General features: G+C 44.9%; 1 protein-coding gene across 1 annotated transcript in view; it reads right to left on the bottom strand.

Annotated features, from left to right (window-relative positions):
- The window catches only part of LHX4 (LIM homeobox 4), a 49,640-nt gene that overhangs the window by 28,974 nt on the left and 7,418 nt on the right, over positions 1–13,248 (bottom strand). The window contains exon 2 of the mRNA XM_008572942.1: positions 2,414–2,585. Within this exon, the coding sequence (XP_008571164.1) occupies positions 2,414–2,585 (172 nt within the window). The remainder of the gene's footprint in view (positions 1–2,413; positions 2,586–13,248) is intronic.

The raw sequence follows: 13,248 nt of genomic DNA, 5'->3' as shown, positions 1-13,248 counted from the left end.
GTTCCCGTGAAAGCTGGTTGTTTAAAAAGACCCTGGCAACACTCTGGGCCCCTCCTGGGTCTGGGGAGACCCTCTCTCCTTGTCATTTCTCCTCCCCAACCCAACCCTACACCTGCGCTGCTGCCACCTCCCTCTCCACCCTCCGTTTCCAAACCTGGGACCAGCCGGTCAGGGTGCAGAAATCAGACAGCCCCCTGAGGTGATGCTGGGGGCTCCAGGGGGCCCTCTGGTGACAAAGCCCTGGATCCATGGCCCTGACGGGCTTTGCCTATACTCCACAGGCTGCCAGGTTGGACCAGACAGAATCCCTACAGGACCTGAGGCCTGACCCAGGGACATCTGAGCACCTACCCTGTCCCTAGATGGGCAAGAAGATGACATGGCCTCTTGCCTTATCCCTGGAGCTCACTGTAGCTTCAGACCAGAGGATGGTGCCCTGATCACAGAAGCAAGGGCAGCTCACCCAACCCCCAAGTCCAGGCCCTCTCACCTGCTCCCTCCTGCCCTCCTTACACACACGCTTATGTCCACATATGCACACGGGTACACAATGCAGGTGCACATGTGCACACGCACACTGAAATTCACCCCCTCCATGGTCCCATAAGACCTGCCATGGCATTTGGCCAGGGCATCATCGAGGGAGGAAGACGGTGGCAAACTCTTGTTGTCCACTGAGAAAGGATGTGAGTGGAGGGAATGCAACTGCAGAAATGCCAGAATAAAGGAAATTAGAGGTGGGCCGGAAGTGGACAAAGCAGAAGGAAGATTGGGAGAAAGGGGAGCAGTACGCAAAAAGCTTAAGGAAGAACCGAAGGCCTGTCCCTGCATTTGAACCATCAGGGACTTGCTGGGTGTGCCTGTGACAGCCACTGCCCCTGCCCTCCCGTAGCACACACACAGATGTGCACACACACACACAAGGAAGGGGCAGCACGTATTTGACCAAAGTGTGACGGTGACAGTAGTCACCAAGATCTTCTTAAATGTGCTTGCCAACTCACGTTGTGCTGAAGAAATCTGAGAATCCTCAGAAATTCAAATCACTTATTTAAATAATCACTTATTTAATCACTTAAACCTTTGGGAGGATTTGGGAAGAGTCCAGTTCTGTGTCTGGGACTCCCATTTCTCCCCTTTTCTCCTCCCTGTCTCTAGAAGGCTCGCCGTCAGGAGCATGTGCACTGCCTCTCGGGGCCTTGGTCATTCACGCTGAATGTTTTCAGGCCTTGGTGAGCCTCCCAGCGCCCCAACCTCACGCAGAGCACCCCATGGGCCTTGGTGTGCCCGAACACAGGGCTCAGTGTCACGGGCCCGTGGCCCCCACCTCCCGTTCTTGGCTTTGCTGTTGCCAGCTGGTCCCTGTGGGCAGAGGCACCAGCCTGAGTGCCTCCGGTAATAGGTTCTGGGAGAGAAGTCCCAGACTAAATGCCACGGGAAATAAATTCCAGGAAGTCCCCTCACCCTGACCAAAAGGTCCAAGCTTTTTCTGATGGCCCCAACCCCAGAATGAAAAATACACCAACATCTTAAGAGCTGTCACTCACGTCAGGTGCTATGCTAAGGACTTTATGCATATTAACTTATTTAAAGCTAATGAGGTACGAACTATTATTATCAGCCCCATTTTACAGATAAAAGAACTGAGGCACAGAGAAGTTAAGTAACTTGTCCAAGGGCACATAGCCAATAACTGGGTTTAAACCCAGGCAGAATCTGGGCTCTTAACTATGACACAAAATTGCCTCTTCATCATGTTTTTATTTAAAGTAATGACACAGACCAAGCCTGGCTTGACTCCTACCAGGAGCAACTCTTCCAAGCCTCTGAGGCCCTTGAAGCAGGCTGGGGAAACACAGCCATGGAGATATTTCTAGAGAGGGGGCATGAACCTAGAAGCACCTGCTCTGAAAGTCACGGGAATGTTATAGCCAAGTGCCCTGAGGCACCAAATCACCAAGACAGAAAGAGCAACTCCTTTTAGGATTTGCAGAGATCCTTTGTCAGCTACCTGGGAGAAATCCGGCCCATGCCTTCATAGGCTCCTAACCCCCACACCTTGCAGAGTTCAGGTGAGGCCAAGATATGACCCTCAGGCAGTGATGGGGCTGGTGATCAGAAGGGCGACCTCAATGAGGAACATCTTCTCATCAGCAGGACTCACCCACGCCATCCAGGGTGGACCCTCTGTCCTCCCCATCCTGCCTCAACCCTCAGGCAGTGATGGGGCTGGTGATCAGAAGGGCGACCTCAATGAGGAACATCTTTTCATCAGCAGGACTCACCCACGCCATCCAGGGTGGACCCTCTGTCCTCCCCATCCTGCCTCACTGCAAACTTCCCCCTTACTGCACGGGGGGAGGCAGAGACAGGTCAAGGCAAGGCGGAGGCTGTGCCCACAGCTCTGACTTACTTGAAGAAATCCTCCTTGCAGTAGACACTCCCGGCCCTGGAGAAGCACCTGTCAGCCAGCTGCATCTGGCAGTCTGCACACTTGAGACAGGAGCTGTGCCAGTGTCTGTCCAGAACCTTCAGGATGAACTTGTCCAGAATATGCTGGTTGCAGCCAGCACACTGGGGGATCTCTGTGGGAAGAGGAGAGAGAGAGGCAGTGTGAGCCTTCCACACAGCCTGACTAACCAGGCCAGGCCCTGTGTGGACACCTTCCCATTCTGCCCATGGTGGAAATGAACATGACCCAACCCCCCAGGGCTGCCGCATATAGTTGTGCAGGCCATACACTGCACAAAGGTGCGTGGTCAAGGGAGGAGGTGCGGACCGAAATCCAACCCTTGCTTTGCTGGACAGGATGCGCACTCTGGCTTAGGGTGTCTTTGGCCCAGAGGGGTCACCTGTTTCTAATGGTTCCACAAGGCTGGCAGCATTAGCTAACCCTATTTATGCCAGCTGATACTCCACAGCCAAGAAGCTAGGAAGGCCCAAACAATATTCACTCCCGTTTCCATGATATTTTCACTGTGGTTGGAAGCTGTGCTAAAAACATCAGCCCTCAAAATGAACCCCATCTAGGCATAGACTGAGAAGTCACCTGGCCTGAAAAGCAAATGATATGCATGGGGGTTAGGCAATGACAAGGTCCAGGCCTGAGGGTGCTCCTGGACAGAGAATCTAATAGAGTTTGGATGTGTTGTCCCATCAAAACTCATGTGGAAACTTGATCCCCAAGGTGGCAGTCTTGGGAGCTGTTTAAGTCATGGGGATTGATCCCTCATGAATGAATTAATGCTCTCCCCGGGTGGGTGGGAGTAGTGAGTGAGTTCTCACTTTATTACTGTTTATTAGTTCCCGTGAAAGCTGGTTGTTTAAAAAGACCCTGGCACCTCCCCTCCCTCTCTTGCTTCCTTTCACCATGTGATCTGCTTATACCCGCCGGCTGCCTGCTGTGCTTTCCGCCATGAGTAGAAGCAGCCTGAGCCCCACACCAGATGCAGCTGTCCCAGAATTATGAGCCAGATAAACCTCTTTTCTTTATAAATTACCCAGCCTCAGGTATTGTGTTATAGCAACACAAAATGGACTAATACAGAATCTCAATATTGTAATGAACTGCAACAGATACCATGGACTGGCTTGATCAATACCCCATCCTAATGTGCCGTCCTGTGCTGCAGACAGGAAAGCTAGAAACTACTTCCAGACTCCCTTGCAACTCAGGGTCCAAATATGATCTAGAGTCTGCCAATCAGATGTACTTAGAAGCACGAATTCAGACCTGAGTTCAACACAGGGACAGCTAAAGGGCAGGCCCCCATTGTGTTGGTGTGAATCAGTGGCAGAGGCAATGAAATTCGGGGGGGAGGGCTGGGAGCTATTGCTGGAAGCTCCACCCAGCTGGCTCCACTGAATTGAAAGCCACCTAATACCTGGTAATTAATCATTTTCCACTTAAATAGTGAAAATGGATTCTTTTGTTCACAATTGAACTGTAACCACTGCCCCATCCTGTTCCCGTACCAGGTGACTTCCTATCCAAGATCCGTTTCTCTGCCATTCCATCCTTACCAAAGGATTGCTTGGGGTTTGATAGTATTTTGAGTCATTGAATGTTTCAAAAGCTAAAAAGTGGTCAGGCTTCCATGGTTGGATGAACAAATAGTACTAGCATCACTAGCATTTTCCCCTGTACTTACCCTCAAAAAGGAGGGGGAGGTAAAAAAGAAAAACCCAAATATTAAAAACAAAAACATAAAAGTGCAAGCATTTGGCTCCTATAATGTCCACCTGATATAGCACTCATGAAACTGGCAATTTCAGAGTTTCTCACCCCCGTTATAATAGCACTTTTGCTAACTGTTTGTCTACACACTGTCTTTCCCATTAGGAGGTGGGATCCTCATGTGGCAAGAACTGTTTTTTCTCAGCTTTGTATCTTCACCGCCTAGCATAGTGCCTGGCACACAAGGGTAGCTCCACAGATATTTATCACTGAATAATCATTGATCAAATCCTCTCTAAGAAGCTCACCCTGAAACAGTTCTTCTTTAATCTCTCCTGCACACTCCAAAATGTCAACAAAAGTGGTAAAACCAAATCTCTCACAAATCATACATGTTTCTCAATTCATATCATATTTGTTGATTGTGATATAATTTTAAAATGTTAATGTAAGGGAATTAGCCTCAAAGCACTGAAAAAAATTTGAAAGTGGTAAAACCAAATCTCTCACAAATCATACATGTTTCTCAATTCATATCATCTTTGTTGGTTGTGATATAATTTTAAAATGTTAATGTAAGGGAATTAGCCTCAAAGCACTGAAAAAAATTTAAACACCTCTGAACCTATGTAGAGAGAAAGCTTTCTCAAGTATTAACACATATTATGTATGTATTTAAAACTTATAGATAGGCTATTGGGACATTCACTAAACACTATCACTAACCCTGTACACACAAGTGCCCACCTCAAACCCAATTAAACCCCAACCTAGTCTGTTCCCTTTATGGCCTCAGCACCACCAGCCTTTGCTTGAAAGTCAGACCTGTCCTGGCCTTTTGATCCCTTTCTCAGCCCAAAAGATCCCACAAAACCCACCAGGAGTCACAATAAGGTAGGGATATGTGGGCCCGAACACTTGCTAATTGTCCTATGGGATTCTTTTTTCTATCTCAAAAGGTTTTCTCCTTGAGGAAGAAATTGTTCAACCAAGAAGGACTTACCAAGGAGTTCTGGTGTGCTCAGCAAAATACTAGGAATGTGAATTTCCTCCTAATAAGAAGGGCTAGATAGGACACAGGGTAAGACCATGAATTCTGCATGGTTTGGATCCTGACTCTGCTTTTTAACCTCAGACAAATGACTAGCCTCCGTTTCCTCACCTGTAAAAGGGGGATACTGATGACAACAGTGCCTCATAGGACTGTTGTGAAGAGTACACGAATCAGACGTGTAAAGTCCTTAGGACAGGATCCGTACACAGCCGGTGCTCAATAGGGGCTCGCTAGTATTAGGAGATAAGGTAATGCAGTAAGCGGGGAAAGGAAAGCTAGGGACCCGTGCTCATGGGCTTTATCTCAAGAATCGCTGGCTCGATGTCATGACCCTCCTGTGGAGGATCCGAGCGCGTCTGCATCACATGGCGCATGCACGGGTCAGTCTACGAGGGGTGGATAGCCAGGAGCTCCTGCGGTGCGACAGGCCCAGCCTCCGGCAGGGGACAAGAAGGAACAGCTCCGGTCTAGAGGGTCATAAAGGGCAAGGGAGTTGCAGCGGAGCAGCTGCTGAGCGGCAGAAGGGCTGCAGAAGGAGGCATCGTGGAAGACGGCTCTGGCATCATCGTGCAGGGGAGGAAAGGGAAGACCTAACCAAAGCCCTCCCAGCTCGGGGAAGTGACTGAAGGACAAAGGCGGTGCAGCGCCGCAAGGACGAGGAGCAGGGCCCGCCGCGTGCCGCGCGCTGTGCTCGCCGAGCCCGGACCACGGCTGGGCGCGGCCACCGCTGGGCACCGCTGGGCACGGCCGCGAGGGGCCCCGTCCCAGGTGGACGGCTGCACCCTGGGCAGGGGCTTCTTTGTGTGAGCAAACGACCGGATTCGAGGAGACAGCCAGCGTGTTGTGATCACATCACATAGGGAGTGTAAAGCACCTCGCTCCATAATACCAAGCCCAATGGTTAGTCCCTTTTCCGTTGTCTCATGGCCAGTTGCCAACAAGATGAATTTATATATTTAAAGTGTATCAAAGTCACTTCATGCTTCATTATTTCCCAGTGTATCTTTTCTCCCCCACTCACCCTCCCCAAGACTCAAAACCTTCCTCCACCCCCTTAAGTCTAAAGCATCCGGAAGATGTACACTCCTTTCTAATCAACGTAATCCCAGAATATGAAGAGCAGATGATGCAACATTACAAGGGTTCAGTCTTTTGGGAATAAAGAAACCTGCAGATTCTTTCCTCCCCGCATGTGGATGGTGAAAGCGAGGAGGTTGAGGCCACCGACTGCCCGACCTCACTTCGGTGTTGCTATAGTGTATCTGGGTAAGAATGAATTGGGTTCAAATTAACATTTGAAGTTTCTAGCATTTTTCTTAGAGACATCTAAATGCCCAAAGGAAAAGTGATTATTTCTTATTTGATAACAATTGGCTACAGACCCTTTGCCAGTATCCATAATCTACTTCTTCATCAAGAAAGCTTACAAAGACAGGACAGAGATTATATGTTTCCTACTAGAAATAAAGTTGTAACTAAAATCTCCAAGGGGAAAGATTTCCAAATCCTTGTAAGCTCAACTTATTTCACAGTGTTCAGTATCACAAAATTCTGCTTTACAAACTGGAATTTAAGCAGAACCTTGGATCACTAAAGACAGAATTTGAGCTATAAACTCAGTTCCCAAACTGAGGAGTCGTTACACTTAAAATGAAAGTTTTTATCCTATCATAAGTGTTCTGTGGTGATGCTCTCTGTTGGGGCTCAGCAGAGGGTAAACTCGGGCATGAAAAGGCAGCGATGCCCCTGGACCAGCCAAGGAATCTGTAGAGATGCTGGACCACACAGTATAACACACTCCCCGTTGGCAGCACCCATCCACCAGAGTCTTCAGTGTTCTACAGGGTGACATGGCCCCAAGCACAGATCTAAGCCCACAGGGAGAGCTCCTGCATGTACACATAAAGACACCCTCACTATCCATGCAGACACCCTTACAAAGACTCACATAACACTCAATATACATACACTCACGTATGCACATATTTGCACACATACTTACATATACACACATACATATACAGAGAAACACATACAATCACAAATAAAGATACACCCTGAGACACATACACTCATACATACACAAGGGCACACACACACTCACATATACACACAGATATACACATATTCATATATACTCAGAGATGCTCATATAGCAAAGACACACATACTCACCTGTAAACAAACACGCGCGCGCACACACACACACACACACACACATCCTTATACATAGTCTGATGCATTGCTGTTCCGGAAAAAAGCTGATTCTTCTGAAGTCTAGCTCTGTAGAAAGGAAGCCGTCCGTGAGCGAGAGAGCTGCCCAACCCTGAAGCTGCGTGGAGAGTGAGCAGTGAGTGAAATAGAGAGCTGGGGAGAGTAGAAAGATTTTTTTCAAACACTTTTTTGGGACTGGCCAGTTAGTTCCGTTGCTTAGAGTGTGGTGTTATAACACCAAGGTCAAGAGTTCGAATCCCGCTACTGGCTTGACACTCAAAAAAAAAAAAAAGAAAGACAAAACTACTGTTACCAAATACTTTCTCAGAGAGGGTTTGAAAATACTGGGAGAATTTGAAAGTTTTCAGTTCTTTTTAAAGTTTAGACCTTCAAATCTTCAGGCCTGCCAAATTGTTTATAATAAGTCACAGATCAGAGTAAGACCTGGGTTCAGATCCTAATTCTACCCAGTATGTGATCTTGGGCAAACTACTTAGCCTCTTTGAGCTTTGGTTTTCTTATGTATGAAATGGGGATAACTCCACCAGTCTCTCAGGGTTGCTGTGTTGTGATCACATCACATAGGGAGTGTAAAGCACCTCGCTCCATAATACCAAGCCCAATGGTTAGTCCCTTTTCCGTTGTCTCATGGCCAGTTGCCAACAAGATGAATTTATATATTTAAAGTGTATCAAAGTCACTTCATGCTTCATTATTTCCCAGTGTATCTTTTCTCCCCCACTCACCCTCCCCAAGACTCAAAACCTTCCTCCACCCCCTTAAGTCTAAAGCATCCGGAAGATGTACACTCCTTTCTAATCAACGTAATCCCAGAATATGAAGAGCAGATGATGCAACATTACAAGGGTTCAGTCTTTTGGGAATAAAGAAACCTGCAGATTCTTTCCTCCCCGCATGTGGATGGTGAAAGCGAGGAGGTTGAGGCCACCGACTGCCCGACCTCACTTCGGTGTTGCTATAGTGTATCTGGGTAAGAATGAATTGGGTTCAAATTAACATTTGAAGTTTCTAGCATTTTCTTAGAGACATCTAAATGCCCAAAGGAAAAGTGATTATTTCTTATTTGATAACAATTGGCTACAGACCCTTTGCCAGTATCCATAATCTACTTCTTCATCAAGAAAGCTTACAAAGCCCACACCATGATGCCAGCCCTCAAAACACCTAATGTACTGTGGGAGGGACACACTGGGCTTATTTTTTAGAGTGGCCCATCAGAGAATGGATTCCATTTTTAAATCCCCAAATTCTTCCAGTAGTGAAGAAGTTTTTCAGAAAGCTTGGAAGCAGAAGAGATGGAAAGGTCTAGTATAGTCTGTGGCAGACCAAATTGCCCATAGCCTTGGTGACATATAAGTATCGTGCATTTTTATGCCCCACTCACGTTTCTTCATTTCCAAGAAACTGATCTCAAGGAACCAGGGGCCACCATGAAACATTTCACAGAAGGTTTGTGTTCGTTTGATCGATTTTAATTCTTTGAAAAATGGTGTTTTTTTATCTCTTTGGTCACAGAAGAGCAAAAGGGTGAAGAAAAAAATTTTTCTACTGAAGAGACTAAAAATAGAACCAACACACCTGACAATGAATTCTAAAATGTATTAAAGAAAAGCACCTTTTGGGGGAAATAAATCTGAATTTCACTGGAATCATAATGCTTATGCATTATTTTAATATTTTTAAAATTAAGTTACTTTGTAATGATAATGTTGATTTTACTATACTCTGAGGCCAGTGTAATCTTTTGTAAAATTTGAACTTTGATGTACCACCTTGGAGTCCTGTAAGGCATTGCTTTTTTTTTTTTTAAATTCAAAATATATATTTTTTAATTTTAACATTTACTTGTACATATTTGTGGGGTATAGTGTGTTATTTCAATACATGCATATACTGAGGCACTGCTTTTTAACTGCCTTTTGGACAAATAGAATTCTTTTTGTTTCATAATTTGACTTGACAGCCTACTGCTTAGGACAAGGTTTTCCTCGCTTCTTTCAAAAAAGGGAACTGGTGTCTGTGAAAAACACTTCCAGGGCTCCTGTGTGCAGACTGCACATTACTCTAACTTGGCTTGGCCATCCTTTTGGGACACCCAGGAGCCCTCCAGCCCACTTAGGGTGGCTCCATCTGCAAAACAGGAACCATGGTCCTGGTCTCTGAATACCTGACGATCATAAGCACTATGAATTTTGTCAAGTACTTTCAAATCTGAAAGCTCATTTGCTCTCCCTAGACACCCTGTGAAATGGACATTGTCAACATTTAAAAGGTTATGAGAATTAGGGGCTTCCTTAAGGGTACACCATTGGGATCCAAATTGGGGATAGAACCTTCTTTTTCTCTGGGACAGATTCTGGGATTGGCTAAGAAGGATGGCTTCCATCAATGCTCACCAAAGCCACCTCTATTTGAGACTTTTGTCCCAGATCCTTTTGCTGGTGATTTCACTCCAGGAGTAAGTAGGTTTTTGAGTTCTGTCTTATAACTTTTGGCAGATAGATATGTGTTTCCAAATGCTTGATTTTATTTGTTGTTTCTTTACTGATTACTAAATGAAAAAAGAAGCCAACGGGGCTTTAAGGAAAGATGTATACAATTGAAATACTGTGCAAATGTTTTCTCTGGAATTTTCCATTCCTTTCTCACATTTAGGGAGTAGAAAACAACAGTCAAATAAATGGCAGATATTGCTGGCCCATTGCCTCAGGTTCCCTGAGTAAGAAAGAAGGAAGAAAGTTTTTAAAAGGCAGGTTTAGGAAATGCTCTCAGTGGGGAGTTCATTGATTTATACTGAGAATGACTAATTCTAAAGTGTATGGACATGTAAGACCATAGGACGTACCAAGTTATGCTGCACCTGCCTAAACTCATACCTGAGTTCTGAAATACCAAAGTCTAAGAATTATCACAGACATAGTTAAATTAAAATAAATTAAAAGTTCCCATTCCTGGATAAGAATTTCAAAAACAAAACTTTCCAATTCAAAGTTGCCACCACCACTTCCGACAATAAAGTCCTGTTTTCTGCTCACAACTCTCCTTTTAAATCACCTGATAATTATGACCAAAGGAACGGAGGACTGGTTCATCCATGCAGTCCACACACAAGGGAAGGCTGAGACCCAGGATTCAGTTTTACACGACAAATCGTGACTAGATGGGTCTGGTGTTCCCTCCTGTTCCTGGCTCTTTATTTGTCATTAAAGATAGTTATTTTTATTGAACAATTTATAGTTTCCTTTTTATATTTTCACTTATTCTAAACCAGTGTATCTTCAAGAGACAGTAACGTAATTTTCCAAAATGTTTTATAAAATTCCTCTTAAGGGATTTTCATAACCTAGTAGGAATAATCTCATAAGCAGCACAGCTGAAGCACAAAATTTCAGTAGTAATCCCCTGAAATTTAAGCAGAAAAGGTGCAGTGAACATCATGGTATTTGGTGATGGTGATGGCAGCATTAAACAAACACCTGGGCCGGCCACAAAAATATTGGGAAAATTCTAATTAAAAAAATTGGTTCACACTTAAGGCAAATCATATTCTCTATCATAATTATAGCCACTTCTATGCTTTAAAATATATCAATCCACATGTCTTGTTATCTAATTTTTAGTGTTTTCTAGTTTGTCTCAACAAATGACTAGCAACTAGAAAAAAAGTCAGAAAATCCTTCTCATATCAGAAATAATCACACCTAAAAATTTGTCCTTTCCCTCCACTTCCCTTCTAGAATTCTTTCCATAACAGGTCCTATTGGTTTTATTCAGTGGCTCTTTGAAAATCTTTGTTCTTTTTCTGCTTAGATTAAAAATAGTAACCTCTCCAATAAAAAAATAAACTCAAAGGTATTCTGGAAATAATTTCAATGCTACCATTTTAAGGCTGTAATTTGGATAGTATTTTAATAGAGGGAGTCTAATAGCACATGAAATACACAGTGTAAACATGTATTTATAGGGACAGGGTTATCTTCTGGATGATACATTGTCACAGAATTGGTATTCTTCAGTGGGATATCAAATATTCTCAGTAATAGCAAAAAAAAAAAAAAATCCAGAAAATTACATTAAACAAATCCATGGTAGTGTATGGAAATGCTGCAGACGCATCTCTATTTCCACTCCATTTTCACATTTAATCATTGCTAAATCTCTACAACATATTTTTCTGATGTCTCATTCTGTAGCAATATTCCATATGTTTGGCAACCTCTCTCTCTCATAAGAAGAAACTTTCAATTAATTTGGCTGCAAGTTTTGTCTCTATTAAGCAATTCCCCAAACCAATGCCTTAACCCCCTAACATTATAATTAAAGCAAATTATACTTTAAAGGCATTTGGGGGTGAGGTACCGCAGTAAAACATCTGTGGCTACAACCAGACTGAAAGAGGAAAGGGGGTGGGGAGATCTGAGGAAAGAAATCCACCAACATAACAGCAGGAGTTGGGACTCACCTCCCAAGACGATTTTCCAGTCCGCCACTAATACAGTTAACCCCAAGTGCATTTTCCTAGGGAGAATCAATTTCAATTTCGCCAATTAAACCCAACCTGTCTTCCTACCCCCACGAGCAGTGCCTCAGAATGGTTGATTTGTGCTCCATGTCGATCAGGGCTTCTTTAAAATTGAGGACTAAAAAAGGTAAAACCTCACAGCAGCATCTGTTTTTAGTTGCTTTCTTCCTAGACAAACAACAATAAGAGTCCAGCTCCAGGGCGGCTTGTCCTAAACCTCCCAGGGCTCCTAGAAGAAATGGGTCTCACCCCCCGAAGCCTGCTGGACACACACCCCACAAAACCCCTGTGCTGTGCATTCCTGCACAATCCCAGATTGCTCCCCTCACAGATTTCACAGGAAAGGAAGGGGGGTGGGCAAGAAGGAGGGACACAAAAAGAGAGAGAAGACATTCAAGCCACCAAGCGTTTTACATTTGGCATTTTACATCAAAATGCCATTTACACAATGGCATTTTACATCAAAAGCAGAAGACTCTGCTTGCTCACATCTGTGTTGTGGGCATTGTTAACACGCGTTCCAGGAAGGGAGAAAAGGCAGAAAACCATTTCAAAAGTTAAGCCCCCACCCGACCCAGCCACCTCCAAGCCCAGGGTCTAATGCAGAAATGCATCTGGTGCTGCCCTGGCAAACTGCTGCTGCAGTCTGTCTCCAACCTCAGGATTCTCAAAGTGGCTAATATTACTCCTTTTTGCCCTCTCATCAGCTCAACTGGCTCCAAGTCTCTAGGCGTTCCAGCTTCTCAGCTCTATTCCTGATAAATTCCCTAATTGAAAGAAATGGCACAAGGTCCTTTCATCCAGCTGTCCCATCCACAACTATTCAATTGGAGGACACAAGCTTCCCAGCCAGAGAACTCTACCAAATAGCCACTATTCCTGCCCCAAACAAGAAGCTCAAAGGAGCCTTCTTAACAACGTAATAGAAAGCACAGTTAATCCCGGTTAACTAATTTTCCGTCCTGGCGCGACTGCACGAGCGATCCTGCCGCGCTCGCTCCGCTGTCCCCTCAGCACGGGGGTCCCTGCGCTCTGTCTGCTAATGCGGTGCTAAGTCATCACTAATTGACTGTAACGCAGAGTGAAAGGCACTAAAATCCGAGGCAAGTAGGAAGTTAGGACAATACAAATATTTAGGACTTGAGGCTGTCTACACCTGGCCAACGGGGTCATCGGGTCACTCGCTGTTCAAAATACAGGACACCCCTGTGACCCATGTTTTTTGCCTGCTCGATGGAAAGCAATTGCTTGCCGTTTCCC

The sequence above is a fragment of the Galeopterus variegatus genome, unplaced genomic scaffold (assembly GCF_000696425.1).
Source record: "Galeopterus variegatus unplaced genomic scaffold, G_variegatus-3.0.2 Scaffold850, whole genome shotgun sequence".
Classification (NCBI taxonomy): Eukaryota; Metazoa; Chordata; class Mammalia; order Dermoptera; family Cynocephalidae; genus Galeopterus; species Galeopterus variegatus.
Note: the sequence above shows the minus strand (reverse complement) of the source record. Positions and strands in the feature narration are given on the sequence as shown.